The sequence below is a fragment of the Hemibagrus wyckioides genome, linkage group LG17 (genome assembly GCF_019097595.1).
Source record: "Hemibagrus wyckioides isolate EC202008001 linkage group LG17, SWU_Hwy_1.0, whole genome shotgun sequence".
Taxonomy (NCBI): domain Eukaryota; kingdom Metazoa; phylum Chordata; class Actinopteri; order Siluriformes; family Bagridae; genus Hemibagrus; species Hemibagrus wyckioides.
The window spans coordinates 21,791,031-21,808,424 of NC_080726.1; the positions used below are offsets into that span (position 1 = coordinate 21,791,031).

A 17,394-nucleotide genomic window follows, 5' to 3' on the forward strand; every position below is an offset into this window, starting at 1 on the left:
TGTCATTGGTTGAATTTTCTCCCAGCTGGGAAATCAGACTAGAGAAGTTTCACCACTGTGTGCATGCATCATTTTCGTTGTGGTTGCAGTGTTCCTTTAAGTGCACAATTTATGGCCCTTTTTTCCCCCTTTTCATACCCCTCCATGTAGCCTAGACCGATTTTTCTTCCTTTATCCTTCTTCATGCAGGGATTTTTAAACGTCAGGAAAAGAAGCAAAGGGGAAAAGTAGCAGAGGAGTAGGTTCTCGTGCTGTTGTGCACCACTTGGCATACTTATCACACAGTGCACACTATTTAGTAGGCTTCTCTAGTGTGTGTGTGTGTGTGTGTGTGTGTGTGTGTGTGTGTGGGACATGAGGATTGGAGGACTTTCTGAGACCGCCACACTCTTCTCTTCACTCTTTCTGTTTATTTGACAGCACGACTTTTGGACAAAGCAGAATTGTACTTCAGCATCGATGTAAATAAATATGTGGAGATGGATTTTATGAAGCTGATCGGAACCGTTTTGGCTGTTTGTTGTCATCCAGGCTGCGCACTAAAAGGCTTCAGCAGTAAGTAAGCGGATGTGTAGTGGACAGTGTGTGTGGAAAAAAAAAAACTAACGGTCAGTAGGCCTATTCACTCGTAACAGCTGTCATGTGAGGGTTGCTTAAAAACCTAAATATGTTACGGATAATGGTTCTGTCCTGAAAGTTTCATTAAAAACTAATAGAGGAGAGGGCACTGTAGCTATCGCATGTTTTTAATGGGGGGGGGGGGGGGGGTCTTCGAAAGTGTCCTTGTGGTTACAAAGTAGTTTTAATGTCGTCTGTAGGAGTGAAGTTTCCTTTAGAGTTATCTCAGGAGTCTCCTTTTATTTGGACACGTTTTTAAACACACAAGATAGCCTTCCATGTGTGTATTATTAACTACAGCTACAGCTCTCTTTGTGTAAGAGAAATGTGGGATATTCACCGTTTCGGAGATCAGATCGCTTAATAATGTATTAAATGAAAATCTATATCATTATAGAGTCATTTCATCCAATAATATACACGCATGATGATACTCTGTATAATAATATTGTGAATCCGATCCGATTTCCTAATCCGGATTATTATTCAGGGACTGCTTCTGAATCCACATCTGCACAGGAAATCTGTTTTTCCGATCTCATTTCCTAATCCATTCGGTACAGGGATTAATCATGAATGTGATCTGTAAAGGAACTGATTGTGAATCCGGATCAATTTCCACATCTTATCCTGACAAGACCTGACTCTGAAGAATCCAGTCTCATTTTCTGATCTGCACAGGAAGCGATGTTTGAATCCGATCCGATTTCCTAATCCGGATTATTATTCAGGGACTGCTTCTGAATCCACATCTGCACAGGAAATCTGTTTTTCCGATCTCATTTCCTAATCCATTCGGTACAGGGATTAATCATGAATGTGATCTGTAAAGGAACTGATTGTGAATCTGGATCAATTTCCACATCTTATCCTGACAAGACCTGACTCTGAAGAATCCAGTCTCATTTTCTGATCTGCACAGGAAGCGATGTTTGAATCCGATCCGATTTCCTAATCCGGATTATTATTCAGGGACTGCTTCTGAATCCACATCTGTACAGGAAATCTTTTTCCGATCACATTTCCTAATCCATTCGGTACAGGGATTAATCATGAATGTGATCTGTAAAGGAACTGATTGTGAATCCGGATCAATTTCCACATCTTATCCTGACAAGACCTGACTCTGAAGAATCCAGTCTCATTTTCTGATCTGCACAGGAAGCGATGTTTGAATCCGATCCGATTTCCTAATCCGGATTATTATTCAGGGACTGCTTCTGAATCCACATCTGTACAGGAAATCTTTTTCCGATCACATTTCCTAATCCATTCGGTACAGGGATTAATCATGAATGTGATCTGTAAAGGAACTGATTGTGAATCCGGATCAATTTCCACATCTTATCCTGACAAGACCTGACTCTGAAGAATCCAATCTCCTTTTCTGATCTGCACAGGAAGCGATGTTTGAATCCGATTTGATTTCCTGAACCTGTAATAAGAACCGATTCTGTTTCAACTCTGATCGATAGGAACCGATTCGAAATCCAATTATCTGATCGCTCACCGAACCAGTACTATTTTCAGATCTCATTTCCTGATCCGATCTGTATAAGAACCGGACCTGGTTTTCCTGAACCCATCTGTACAGTTTTGTCTACAGTTTGTATTACATTGCCTGTGTATTTACATTGTATTTATCTGTGCCTCTGGTGTACGCTACAGGCTTCAGTGACAACATGATTCGGGTTCCAGTTCCACACACATCCTGGAAAACCTGGATATTTATAGTCTATTTTTCTAGTTAGGCAGGCACGTGGGGAAAAAAAACAATCGAAAATGGGTAAATGGTCCTGTAAATAGTAAGTGACATCATCCTAAGCTGCTGAAATAGCGTTCATACACAAAATATTTTGAATTGAACGCACTTTAAGATAACCAAGTAAAAGGAGTTTCAGAACCTGCTGCTCTGAGTTTAAGGGTTTAAAGATGTTGGCAGATGTGAGTCATTCTAAAATGACTTTCCTTGTGCAACAGCTGTTATGTATATAAGTCATGGGAAATGTCTTGGAAAAAGGATTTTCTAAAAACATTGGGAATGACTCTAATGTTTAATTTGGTCTCTCAGTTCACTTTCATTTCTTCAGTGTCCTACCAAACGTATACAAACATTCAGCACGTAGTTTACGTAATTAATTATTGTGCATTTTGCTTCACAGGTCAGCGCATATGCCGGCGAGGTACCGAGAGGCCGTGCTATAAGATAGCTTACCACCAGAACAGTTGGTACAGAGCGAGCTTTGAGGAGGCCAGGAGGACGTGCAGGGAAGATGACGGCGAGCTGCTCAGTATTGAAACAGAAAGCGAACAGAGGCTAATGGAGAAGTTTGTTCAAGGCGCGCCGGCCACTGAAGGTGACTTCTGGATTGGACTTCGAAGGAATCAAGGGTCCAAAGAGTCAGGAGCTGTAGATTGCTCATCACAGTATTACTGGCTGGATCATAGCCAGGCCACCTACAGGTACAACTGCTTACATTTCTGGCCCAGAAACTATGGAATGATTGAAGATGTAAACAACTGTCTCGAACACTCCCAGGTCTAGAGACATGCAGTGGGGTCTGAGTCTGACACTACCAGGGAAAATTTTCATTTAAAATGAAAAGGAAACAGAGGATTTGGGAATTTTGTGATATTTTAAATAGAAAAAATAATTGTTCAATATCCTGAATATTTAATATAGAAGATTCTGCTCTATTTCTAAGTAAATTAGTGAATTAGTGATATTGTTCAAGTTAAGTGCTCTGTACAGAACGTCAGATTTTCCACAAGTCTAATCTCTCCTACTGAAGCATGTATTCATAAGACTCTCTGATGGATTTGATCTAAAATAAGTTTTTGTGGAGTCCATGCAAGCTTGAGTACACTGTCATTAAAGCAAAAAGGGGAAATAACTAATGCTAAGAAACAACAAATTCATATATACATGCACTCAAGTCGTTATCAATTATGAAATAAATTTATATTAAATTGTAATTTAATTGTAATTGCATTAAATTAGAAAATAATGCAATATAGAAGCATTTTTATTGGTGCTCAAAATTTTGGACCTGACTATATGGGGTTAGTCTTTGTTTGTTTTTTTTCACTAGGGGGCAGAACAGAGCAATAAAACTAGGGCCCCAAGCTTAGACACATATTGTGTTTTGACATACTGTAGGAAATGAAATGTAATTCTTTATCAGCAAACTGAAGATTTAACATGATAAACATGTCACTTTTCCAAAGAACTTTTTGCCTCACACCTCTGGAATTGGGCATTAAGTGCACAGAGTTTGCATGTTCTCTCTGTGCTTCAGGGGTTTTCTTTGAGTACTCTGGTTTCCTAAGATAGGACTAAGATATATGTAGTAAGCTGATTGGCATCTCTAACTTGTGTGAGTGTGTGTAATTGTTCTCTGTGATGGGTTGGCACCCTGTCCAGGATGTACCCTGGGTCATGGCCTGAGTCTCCGGGATAGACTCCAGGCTTCCCACGACCCTCTGTCGAATAAACGTTATAGATGATGGATGGATGGATGGATGGATGGATATTTGATTTTATTCCCCCACTTTCATATTATGGCCTATTTTGTGTAGATCTCATTTAATATTCAATTTAAGTTTCTAAAGTATGGAAAAGTTCTTCACTAAAATGAATTTCTGGTCCAGCTAACATGACATAAATGAGTTTGGTCTAGGATGTAGTCAAATTCCTGGCAGCAAAGCCCTTAAAGGGCCAGTTCGCAATTTTCTAGAGCCCTCTTCTGCCCTCGGGGTGAACTACAATGAACTACATTACAGTGGTACCTCGGTGTTCAACCTGAATTCGTTCCAAAAGTCTGGCCGAATTATTTTTACCCATAGGAAATAATGTTTTAATAACGAATTAATCTGTTTCAACTCTATGGTTGATCTCACAACTTTCCTCTTGGCAACATGGATGCCTGATTTAGCCGTTTTTCAGAGACATGGCAACTAAAATTATACCACAAAAGATAGCATGGGGTTATAACACAAGCACTCACAGACGATGCTTTCAGAACAGATGACCCGTGTAAATTGCTTCATCTCTATTGTCTACACCAGAGTATACCGCATGGAAAGCATGTGTGGTCAAAATAGTTCTTTTCAGGTCGGGTCGAACACAGAAAAATATTTTCGGAAGCTGAAAAATTGTCGAAAATACAGTTCACATTAACATTCGTTCGAATTTTGTTCAAAATTTTGATATCCGTTGCAATCCTGTATGAAACATGAACCGACATACGGAGTTGTATACCAAAAATGTTTTCTTACACCGAGGTCAAATTGACTCGAAAATTCGAATCGGATACCGAAAATTCCAACACAGGGGTGGTCCGAGGTGCCACTGTACCAAGCCTTCACTATTCCCGAACTGGCACCAGCGTCTCTGTTTGAAACTATGTGTACCTCTGTGATTTGTTTTTAAGGAAACAGGGCAGAGCTGAGCAGCTCTGTTCCAGCTGCTGGTGGAGCAAATTTCCATCCTAAAAATGTAAACAGTAGCCTGAAATACAGAACTGGTTATATTGTGAATCAGGTTTTATAAGATATCTTTGATATTATATGATTGTCTTTCCAACCCGAAAAATGTTCACTTTTCTTGCATCTTAGTTAAGACAATTAATAATAACATTAGCAGCAGCTTAAAGGAATATTTATATATCTCATATTGGGATCTGTATGTCCAGCTCTACACTATACTGGACAATTTGCATGTTTGTTCCAGCTCCTAACACACCTGATAAGCTTATTGCTTAATTAGCAAAACCATGAAACCATTGGATTCTTACTAAACCCATGCAGTCCCAAACAGTCTCTTCCGAAAGTATTTGAACAACTAGGCTGATTCTTTTGTTTTTTCTTTTTTGACACTGGGGTTCAGATGAATATTAGACGACTTTCATATCAAGTTTTTGTTTGAATTGGCCTCGTCTTTCCAGTACTTTTGATGTGGACTGTATATTTGAGTTTTTGCCTCGTAACAGTAAAAGAAACAGATGTGACTGTGTAGGCCTGGTCTTCTTATACCAGAAACCACAGGACTTTGGATAAAAGTTGCTGCCTTCATTTAATGCTGGCCCACCCACCAGGAATCCCTGTGTATACTAGAGGGACAAAGGAAACTTTATTTGAAGACACATTTACTGGTGTAATTATCATAAAAGATCTTGTCTCTTATAATAGCAGCAGTTATTCAGAGGCTGTGTTGTGTTGCCTGTTGTAGGAACTGGCTGCTGAATGAGCCCTCGTGTGGTTTTGACCAGTGTGTGGCCCTGTACTACAGACCCAACGCTCCTGCTTCTCTGAAAAGACTCTATATGTACAAGTGGAGTGATATCAGATGCAACAGCAAAAATAACTTCATATGCAAATACGTGGAAGGTGTGTTACGCAGATTTTATTTATTATATCATATCCTAAATATCATTTTCTAGTCATTTTTGTTTGTTTAAATTTCTGCCTATAATTTATCTCTATAGAAATAACTCCGGTTCCTACTCCTGCTGGAAATTCCACTCCTCACTCAGGTAAAAATAGTCAAAAAATCAGTCTGAATGGTCTAGTTGCTCTTTTATTTATTCTCTTCTGCAATTGTAATCAGCTTACCACAGCAGCAAAGCGTCCAATCGTTCAAACATAGAGCTTTTGTCTATTCTTTTCAGCTTGATTTGTCTAGAATACTAAAAAAAAGAGCACTGGGGCAATACTGCTCATAAATTAAAGCAAAGCACAGTGGATTTTTTCATTTTGACCTGATTTCAAATGAAATCTTTTGGTCATCCATACACATGAGGACCTCTAATAAAGGAGGAAGAATTTATTATTATTATTATTATTATTATTTGGTCGTTTTTGCCACTACTAACAATATTAGAGAAAGAAGTCATGACTTTAATGAATACAGAACCCATTTTAAGCACACAGTCCCCTGTTGTAATACTGAGAAAAGTGTTCATTTATTTTTGCTCTACAATGAAGACATTTAGAGATCCATAGAGGAATAAAAAAACATGAATAGATACATAGACTTTCCCCTTCCACAGATCAGACTTTCCCCTTCCACAGATCAGACTTTCCCCTTCCACAGATCAGACTTTCCCCTTCCACAGATCAGACTTTCCCCTTCCACAGATCAGACTTTCCCCTTCCACAGATCAGACTTTCACCTTCCACAGATCAGACTTTCAGCTTCCACAGATCAGACTTTCCCCTTCCACAGATCAGACTTTCCCCTTCCACAGATCAGACTTTCACCTTCCACAGATCAGACTTTCAGCTTCCACAGATCAGACTTTCACTTTCCACAGATCAGACTTTCACTTTCCACAGATCAGACTTTCACTTTCCACAGATCAGACTTTCACTTTCCACAGATCAGACTTTCAGCTTCCACAGATCAGACTTTCACTTTCCACAGATCAGACTTTCAGCTTCCACAGATCAGACTTTCTAATCTATGTTTCAATCTCAAACCCAAATATCTTTGGGTATCTTTGGGTTAGCCAAAAAAAAAAAAAAGAAGATAATAAAGTGGATTTGTTGTTCCGATACTTTCGAAAGTGATCTGTATCTCAGAGTTTACATATGGGATTATGTTAATTAACATTCTCTGTAGCATCCTGGAGGCTAATTATTACTATTTCTTAAAGAGAAAAATAAAAACAAAAGCATGGGTGGAAAACATTTGAGTAATTGGACCCTTTTACTAAAGTATTATTATGTATCAGCTAGGACGTCAACGTGTAGATAAATAATAAATTAATATTGATTATTTGAATAATGAAGATATTTTACTTTGAAATAACAGATTATTAAACCACATTGTGTTAATCATGCATATAGCCAGCACAGTTATGATGTTATCAGGCTTTAAATGTTATCTAAAAGCTTTAAATAAGTTAATTTTTTTGTAAAAACCTGGCACTTGGCCGGATATGTCCACTTATAATAACGTTTTTTTTTTAATACAACTATCTATACTTTCACTTAGGCATCATATCTCTGACCTTTTTTCCATCCCTGAGAAAAAGAATAACGATTGATAAAAACCCAACAGGAATAGGTATGGCCAGAGTAACAAGCAGTACCATCGATCGTAAGATAGAACGTTCAGGGAAGTAGGCGTCACAGTCGGGAAAACATTGCGGCCCTTATAAATGAATGGAATTGCTTGCAAACATTAGATAAGAATAACAAACCTCATCCATCATAGCTTCTGTTGTTCTACCTGAAGCATGTTTGTTTTCACAGGTTCGAGCTTATCTTTGTACTAATGCGTCTGTCACACCCAGCACAGCTGCTAAAGCAATGGCACATGCGTTCACATGAAAAACTTTTGCTTGCAGTATTAACCCAGTGGGAGAACGTTTTATACAGTAAAACTAGCTTGTAGATCCTTGATTGGTTATATACACTCACCATCCACTTTATTAGAAATATCTGCTCATTTATGTAGTTATCCAATCATGTGACAGCAGCACAATCCATATCAACACACAGATACAGGTCAAGAGCTGTCCAGAGGGCCTGCAGAATTAAATACACTGTTGATGAAAGAGATCAGAGGAAAATGGCCAGACTTGTCTGAGCTGACAGGAAGTCTATAGTAATTTACAACTGTGGTTAGCAGAATAGAAGAATCTCAGAATCTCAAACCTTAAGAAGGATAACCTAGGTTAAGAAGGATGAGCTAACAGCAGAAGACCACATCAGGTACCACTCCTATCAGCCAGGAACAAGAATCATGAAACTGGAAATAGACCAGGTGATATTTTTCAGGAAAATCTGGCAATGTGTAAAAATCCCAGGAGAACAGAAGTTTCTGGAACACTCAAAACCAGTTCATTTAGCATCAAGAACCATGCCACAGTTCACATCTGTGACAGTTCACAGCTCACGTCACTAAGATCAAATTTTTTTCTATTCTGATGTTTGATATGGATATATTTTAGGATGCTTTTAATGGATATACTGTATTTTAGTGGCGAGCCAGCCAGGAGGCCTACAACCTAACTAAAGCTCTTGACCTGTATCTGCATGATTGTATGCATTGTGCTGCTGCCACATGACTGGCTGAAAAGATAACTGCATGAATGAGTGTTGATGTGTTCACTGATAGAGATTTCAAAGCACGTTTGTATGTCGCTCTGGATAGGTGCGCCTGCCAAATGTCATAAATGTAAATGAATGTGTAGGTGTATAGGTGTTACTAATAAAGTGGATGGGATCTAATGAGATGTACTCGTAATTGTAAGAACGGTTCTTTACAATTTAGGCAATGTGTGAATTAGATGTCTTAAATTTAGGCTTTCTCTTCTCTTACCAGCCATAACTCTTAAACCACTTCCTGTCACACTGAATGATGAAAAGATAAACACCGGAATTTCTGAATCATCAGGTAACTTATTTGACCAGCTCATTATCCCATTCCTTTTTTGGCCTGAATGGATTAAAACTTCTTTGTATGGCTGATGCCATCTTTTACTCAGTCTCTCTTTCAGATGAAGCCATCAACATTACCTACATCCTCCTGGCTACTGTACCTGTTCTGCTTGTGATCATACTGGTGGTCTCTGGGGTGTTCTGTTATAAAGTCATGGCGAGGAAGTGAGTGAAAACTTCTAAAACAAACATCTCAAGCACCTACTGTATTTATATTAAGTGGTTTAAATAGCTAAGTCTATTCACGTATGATCCGCTAACTACAGACAAGCGACATGGAACGCATTCATGGAGTGGTCCAGACATTAGGTAGTGATGGATGAATCGTTATTTGCAATAAATACGAACTTTCCCTTGGAACTTGGTCACTGCACTGGCATCAGTCCTTAAAGATAAGGAACTGTGGAACGGTGTTCATAGATGAGCATCCTTTTTACTTTACTGGGAAGGGTAATGTTAACCTTGTAGAACATGGATAAAGTGACCAGTCAGAGAAGAGTCCTTGAAGAAGAAGAGAGCACTCCTTGTAGACTGGCTTGTCTATAGTACTAGACAAGAAACACACTTGGCTTCATGGAATACTACAAGGTCAGTCAACTGATTGAGTGCGAGGTCAAGCACAAGATCGGGTCATATGATGTTGGATGGTATCATTCCAGAGCTACACTATATGTACAACAGTATGTTGAAACCTGACCATTACACCCAATTGTATAGAATAAAGACTTTGTCAGCTCTAGCTTTCCATTCACTGGAACTAAGAGGCTTAAACATCCAGTATGATAGTGCAAAGTTTATGTGCAAGGCTAATACAAGGTTTGCTAAAGTTTGGAGCGGAAGAACTTAACTGTCCTGCACAGAGCCGTGACCTCAAGCCTAATGAACACTTTGGGATAAATTGGATTCCAGGCCTCAACACCTAATATCTAGAAATTCTCAGAAATCCTTTCAGGTTAGCTTATGTTAGCTAGCTGGTTAGCTTTAGTGTGGATTATGTACATCTAGAAATGTTCTCAGAAATCGTGTCAGGTTAGCTCGTGTTAGCTAGCTGGTTAGCTTTAGAGTGTGGATTATAAATATCTAAAAATGTTCTCAGAAATCCTGTCAGGTTAGCTTATGTTAGCTATCTTGCTAGCTTTACAGTGTGGATTATGACTGTCCAGTCACCTTGACTTAGTTCTACTAGCTATTTGTAATTGTTCTATTGAGATTAATAACTTTAATATCTTTTCAGGAGGAAGGAACAAAATGACATCTATGCTGTGCCAGGTCAATGGGTACCTGCTAGTGCCCTGAAAAGCAGCGGAAGCCCAGGCCCCAAGGACGGTCCCAGGCGGAACAGGGCCCAACTAGAATACATGAGCTCAGAAATCAACAGAACATTTAGTTCAGCAGACTACGAGAACGTCCCCAGCAATACCGCTGGCTTTGTCACCAACGACATATATGAGACCTGCAGCACTCCAGCCACCATGGAGGCAGGATGGGTGGATAATGACATTTACGGATACTGAACCTCTCAAGTGATGTGATGGAGACCAGAATCGAGTGACTTCCAACCCACCTGGCTAGAATTCATCTCAACTTCATCTGTGTTTGTGCTTTGACTTTCATGCAATCTAGAGCAACCCAATGCGATATGGGGTCCTGTAAACGCTCATCCCTGAGGTGGACAATAATGCCGGCTTCTCTGAAATGGGCAGTACAAAGAAACACAAAGATGTCATCACCTCATAGCCACTTCCTCTGTGCACAGGAAGAAGACAGTGCATACGGAAACTCGCACAATAATGCCCTGAACTCTCTGCCCATCTGTCCTGACTCTCCTTTTGCCTGCTCACTCTGTTTTTCAGACTCTGTTGATTCTGCAGCAGCCTTACTGGTTCAAAGGCAAAATAACAGCATTCATTTTGCTTAGCTTGGATATTTTTAAGGTGTTAAAAATCCTGTTTGCAGCATAAAAGCATAAAACTGTCAATGTTTCACTCTTCCTGTTGTGCTTTAAAATTATAGTGAATGAAATACAGTCAGAAATTCTGCCATACTGTTTTAACCTGTTTGCATAACAAACATAACATAGGAAGGAATACTGAATTTTTTCAATTTCAGGATTTGTGTATATGTGGAAATACACTACATTGCCAAAAGTATTGGGACAAATACCCCCACCCCCACTGTTTGTGGGAACAGTTTGGGGATGACCCCTTCCTGTTCCAACATGACTGCACACCAGTGCACAATCCAAGGTCCATAAAGACATGGATGAGTGAGTTTGGTGTGGAGGAACTTGACTGGCCTGCACAGAGTCCTGACCTCAACCCCATAGAACACCTTTGGGATGAATTAGAGCGGAGACTGTGAGCCAGGCCTTCTCATCCAACACCAGTGCCTGACCTCACAAATGCACTTCTAGAGGAATGGTCAAAAATTCCTATAAACACACTCCTAAACCTTGTGGAAAGCCTTTGAAGCTGTTATATCCATATTACATTCATGTGCATGTAAAGGCAGACGTCCCATAACCTTTGCCAATATAAGTGTACATCCTGACAGTTATGTTTAATACCTGTTACACTATGATTGAATTCTTCTTAACTCTTGATTGTATGGTATTATCTCAGAACAAGGTATCATTCAATCTGGACAGTGTTTACATTTTTACATGCGTACATGGTCAATATGTTACATTTACACTATTTTGCACCTTTGCTAGGAATTTAATAATGAATTTTTACACATAGCTGTTTTTATTATTATGTCTGTGTTTAAGTCTATAGTAATCAGTCCAACATTATTTTACACACACACACACACACACACACACACACTACACCGATCAGTTATAACATTATGAGCAGTGCCAAGTGAAGTGAATAAGACTGATTATCTTCTCATCATGGCACCTGTTAGTGGGTGGGATATATTAGGCAACAAGTGAAAATTTTGTCCTCAAAGTTGATGTGTTAGAAGCAGGAAAAATGGGCAAGTATAAGGATTTGAGTGAGTTTGACAAAGGTCAGATTGTGATGGCTAGACCACTGGATCAGAGCATCTCCAAAACTGTAGCTCTTGTGGGGTGTTCCCGGTCTGCAGTGGTCAGTATCAAAAGTGGTCCAAGGAAGGAACAGTGGTGAACCGGCGACAGGGTCATGGGCGGCCAAGGCTCATTGATGCACGTGGGGATAGAAGGCTGGTCCGTGTGAACCGATCCAACAGACGAGCTACTGTTGCTCAAATTGCTGAAGAAGTTAATGCTGGTTCTGATAGAAAGGTGTAAAAATACGCAGTGCATGACGGGTGACCGACACAATATTAGGCAGGTGATCATAATGTTATGCCTGATCGGTGTATAATCATATGTGTTGAATGTCATTGCATTTTATTTAATTATACCTTTAGGACTAATAAATATGTTATTAGTGCATTGTGGTGTTAGTTTTGCATATTTCTACCTTACATATTGAAACATACTAATACTGTCTGTTACAAAATGGATGTTGCGTTTTGTAAAATACTGTTAAAAATACTAAAAAATAAAAAAAAACTAGAGCTGTTATTACCGATGTAATAATGAGCCTCACCAGCAGATGTCCCTGTTTGAATGCGCGTGCCTAGTGAGTTGGTCAGAAAAACACATACTAGGTACCTTCTGCTCTGCATGCCAAAGCCACAATACTTTCATGCAGCTTAAGACACAACTGTCAAGAATCAGATACAATGCTGTTAAACATGAGGAAAACATTGCAAATCAAACACATGACGTTCTGTAATGTGATTCATATATGCTACCAATAAAAAGACTTTAGCCATTAGCTGCTTTAAATGGCAGAGTTAAATATTAGGTTCAACTCCAGGTAGTGTACACATCTGTACAATGTTTGGGCCTAAAGATCCAGAATGCAATGCAGTTGCACAGCTACAAGATGACTAACACAATAGTGGTGTTGATGGTACTAAAGCTGAAGCTCTGAGTGTGCAGATGAGGTGAGAAAGTTCTCAAGCGCCGCCGCATCGGTCTGTTTAGACAGAAATGAAGTAAATCGCACTACTGTACAGTGGACTCCTGATCAGAAGGTTATGAGTTTGAGTCCCAGGTCCACCAAGCTGGGCCCTTGAGCAAGGCCCTTAACCTTCAGTTGTACAAAATGAGATGAAGTGAGAGTCATTCTGGATAAGGACGTCTGCAAAAATGCCAACATGCAAGTTCTTTGTGGTGGAGTTTTCCTTTAAGCCACCAGTATAACAGGTTGTGTTTATGCAGTGAGGTCTCCTACATTGTCCTGGTTGGTCTACAGGGTGCAGGTTATGATTATAGTGGAATTAAGCTGAGTGTTGTTCAATATTGTAAATGTGAGCTGTGAGAAACTCTGGACACACTATCGTGAGATCGGAGATCATGTTTAGAGCGCGTGCCACCCCCCTTACAACAAGCACTTGAGTAGTTGATGGAAGTTGTGGCCGACATTACTTCACCGCTCTATCCAACTAGAAAGCAAACTTTTTTTTCTTCTCTTGACGTCAGCGGTGGCTCTGGTCGCCCTGGCGACGAGTTTGGCACTGATGTGTGGAAGCGCTTCAAAGCCCCGCCCCTCTCCGGTCCAAATAACCCCCCCCTCGGCTCTGACGTCAATACACGTCAGCAGAGAGAACACGATGCCTCCCGCGAGTCAGCTCGCGCACTGGCGCTAATAAGAGCTGAAATATTATAGCTCTATTGTATCGGGGGGAAAAAAAAGACACAGAGAGAGAGGTGGAGGGGGGGCGGTTTTTTGGCGTGACACGTCGCACTTCTCTCAAACCTCTTCCCAATTTCTCTCGCCCTTAGTTCGGCTACGGCGGCTGGCAGCGGTCAAAAGTGGCCGCGCGCGCGCGCTGGCGATTCCGTTTCGCTCCGAGACATGGTTCTTGTTTTTACTTTTGGCGCGTCGGTGCCTTCCGACCACCGAGGCTGAAGTCTCCCTGTCTGTTTTTCCCTCCGTGTCCTGCAGTAAAAGCATGGTCATGGCTGACTGTGAGCCGAAAGCGGCGCTCCGCGGGCCAGTGCGTGTGGGCTTCTACGACATCGAGCGCACGCTCGGCAAGGGAAACTTCGCCGTGGTCAAACTGGCGAGACACAGAATCACCAAAACTGAGGTGAGTGCACAGGCTCGAGCACTCCAGCAACAAACACCTGTTCATAGAGCTGTGCAAACTTCATGCACGACTGTCCTTCTAATTGTGCATTACATTTCCGCTGCAACTTCAGTCACCTAACCTCAGTCACATAATATCAGAAAGTATCCACGCGCTATTACTGTGTCTTTGCAACTTTTTTTTTTTTTTTTTAAAAAAACACACACTTTACAAATGTAGCGAATCCTAATGGACAGCACAGCACTATTGCTTTTTTTATTTTATTTTATTTTCTATCTCAGATTTGCTCTGCACGAGACAGTGTTCATTGCTAAGTGAACACTAAGCCTTTCCACCTTTATCCATAAAACCAATCAATACCTGATACTGATACGGAGCATGACGTGTGTGCTGTGTTCACGTGCACGATCTGTGTCATAAAACAATCCGATTCAATTGGGAAAAGTGTAAAAATATGCAATTCTGCTATTTATTGTTGTAAAAGCCCATGGAGCGTGTGGATGTGTGGTGTCTGCTGCTGAATTGTGTGACAGTTGCGATATTGTGATAATAGCTGCTGTTTTGTTCATGTTCAAGCCCTCACTGGTGTAAGCTGACATCTTGTTTATCTCTGTTTTTTTTTTGGCACTGGCCCTCAGGCAGATTTTTATTTATTTATTTATTTATTTATTTATTTTTGATAACAGCAACATGCTCATGATATGCATCAGAACTTTTTAAGGTTTCAGATAACTTCTGCAGGGATCACGTCCGCAGTGGAGAGAGAGAGAGAGAGAGAGAGAGAGAGCAAGACAGACAGATAGAGACAGAGAGAGAGAAAGAAGGAGAGACAGACAGAGTGAGAATCAGAGAGAGAGGGAGAGACAGAGTCAGAGAGAGAGAGGGAGAGAGTCAGAAAGAGAGAGACTGTCAGAGAGAGAGGGAGAGACTGACAGAAAGAGAGAAAGAGCGCGCAAGACAGACAGATAGAGACAGAGTGAGAGGTGAGAATGAGCAAGTGAGAGTCCAAGAGAGAGACACAGAGAGAGAGCAAGAGGGAGAGACAGACGGGGAGAAAGAGAGTCAGAGAGAGAGAGAGAGAGACCGTCAGAGAGAGAGAGAGAGAGCGCAAGCAGTGTGTCAGGGAATGAACACAGCTCAGACGACTGTAAGAATATTGTACACGTTTCTTGATGTGACCTGAATGCTGCAGTTCGCCATCAGGAGTGTTTATGGCTCAGTTTGTCACTCCATGCAAGGCGTCAGCTTTATCCAAGAACCCTGAGGTCATTCAGCGGTCAGCTGGACAAGTCACCACAAGTGATGACATCCACACACTGACAGATTTGATATAACGTGATTAGGACAAGACTGGTGAATGAAAATGTTAGCTTCGCTGCTCGGGGGGAAAAAAAGCACTGAAATAATAGAGTGCGTCCAGTAAACTCTGTAGGACGAACTCATTTATCTCTTCTTTGATGAGGTTGCACTCCTCCTTTCAGAGAGCTGAATTAAAAGCAAATGAAACTCAGAACATTTAAATCAGAAGTGTTTCTAGAGACGTAACCTTATTTCATGTGCAGCGCCTCCGCAATCCGCAGACTAGCCTGAGGGAATTATTTGAAACATTAAAGTTATTTAATCAGTCATGGCAGACAGGTATCTGTCATCACGTCGGTCATGTCATGTGACTTTGAACTTTGCGAGGGCATGTGCAGACTGGACGTGAATCTCAGAGCCTGTCCACTAACTACACAGTGCTGCTGTGTTCTTCGACAGGTGGCCATAAAGATCATAGACAAGACCCAGCTGGACTCGGTAAACCTGGAGAAGATCTATCGCGAGGTGAAGATCATGAAGATGCTGGATCACCCACATATTATTAAGATGTACCAGGTAACGTTAATCCCGCTTGTTACAATAAGCAGACCATGTTTCAGGACGGAGTTAATGGTTAATCCTTCTCTCAGAGTTACCTCACAGCCCCCTTATGTAAGACCGCCGGTCATTTTAGTTGTACGGAATGTGAACAGCGCTTCGTTATGATACGAGCGGTCCAAATGTGGCCACGTAATCGCTGTGTATCATTATTTCCAACAGCTCTTCCATTCAGGCTGCATGGGTCAATTAGTCATTTCCTCTCGGGCCACATAAACAGAGGGCAGCTCGGCAGGCCCGTGCTGTGTCATCTTAAACCCCCAGCTTCCCACAGCCCTGAAACCAGGATACACGCACACACACACACACACTAATATACTTACTCTGAGTTTGGAATGTGTTATCATAATGAAATACTGTATTCACTTAAGAGACAGAAGAGAGATGGACAAAAAGGACACTGCATGCAGATGTTGTAGAATCATCCATAGACACATCCCAGATGTATATAAAATGTTTCATATGCATCTGGAATTATTGCTGAGGAAGACTCTATTTGTGTGTTAATGAGTTATATACACCGATCAGGCATAACATTATGACCACCTGCCTAATAGTGTGTCGGTCCCTGCCAAAACAGGTCTGACCCCGTCATCATTCTTACACCTTTCTATCAGAACCAGCATTAACTTCTTCAGCAATTTGAGCAACAGTAGCTCGTCTGTTGGATCGGATCACACTGGCCGGCCTTCTCTCCCCACGTGCATCAATGAGCCTTGGCCGCCCATGACCCTGTCGCCGGTTCACCACTGTTCCTTCCTTGGACCACTTTTGATAGATACTGACCACTGCAGACCAGGAACACCCCACAAGAGCTGCAGTTTTGGAGATGCTCTGATCCAGTCCTCTAGCCATCACAATTTGTCCCTTGTCAAACTCGCTCAAATCCTTACACTTGCCCATTTTTCCTGCTTCTAACACATCAACTTTGAGGACAAAATGTTGACTTGCTGCCTAATATATCCCACCCACTAACAGGTGCCATGATGAGGAGATAATCAGTGTTATTCACTTCACCTGTCACTGCTCACAATGTTATACTGTGTGTATATATGTATAACGCCTTTATAATTCAAGCCCGATTTGACTAAACACTGACTTCGTGGTCCGTCACATAGAACACTGGCAGGACAATTGTGTAATCTGATTTACATCAGATGATTCGAGTTGGCTTCGAGAGATTTGCATATTTGGCAGCCGGCTTGGAGGAGAAGTACTTTGTGGTCAGCATGTTATGAAAATCTCCAGAAGACAATGCTTCCCATCTAGGGAAGACAA

At 41.0% G+C, this 17,394-nt stretch overlaps 2 protein-coding genes across 3 annotated transcripts in view; both read left to right on the forward strand.

Moving 5' to 3' along the window:
- The first annotated feature begins 326 nt into the window (after nucleotides 1-326).
- laynb (layilin b) lies at nucleotides 327-12,637 on the forward strand. Of its 2 annotated transcripts, none has more exons than XM_058414445.1 (7): nucleotides 327-555; nucleotides 2,781-3,081; nucleotides 5,849-6,006; nucleotides 6,105-6,152; nucleotides 8,951-9,022; nucleotides 9,126-9,231; nucleotides 10,301-12,637. In XM_058414445.1, exons 1-7 carry the CDS (start codon nucleotides 480-482, stop codon nucleotides 10,578-10,580), a joined length of 1,041 nt encoding a protein of 346 aa, XP_058270428.1. In that variant the 5' UTR covers nucleotides 327-479; the 3' UTR covers nucleotides 10,581-12,637. The 2 variants fall into 2 exon arrangements, with proteins under 2 accessions (XP_058270428.1, XP_058270427.1); XM_058414444.1 differs by having other exon boundaries at nucleotides 328-555; nucleotides 9,114-9,231; nucleotides 10,301-12,636.
- A 1,070-nt stretch (nucleotides 12,638-13,707) lies between these two features.
- The window catches only part of sik2b (salt-inducible kinase 2b), a 48,102-nt gene continuing 44,415 nt past the window's right edge, over nucleotides 13,708-17,394 (forward strand). Inside the window, exons 1-2 of the mRNA XM_058413745.1 lie at nucleotides 13,708-14,199; nucleotides 15,958-16,074. Coding sequence (XP_058269728.1) covers nucleotides 14,062-14,199; nucleotides 15,958-16,074 — 255 coding nt within the window. The 5' untranslated portion in view covers nucleotides 13,708-14,061. The remainder of the gene's footprint in view (nucleotides 14,200-15,957; nucleotides 16,075-17,394) is intronic.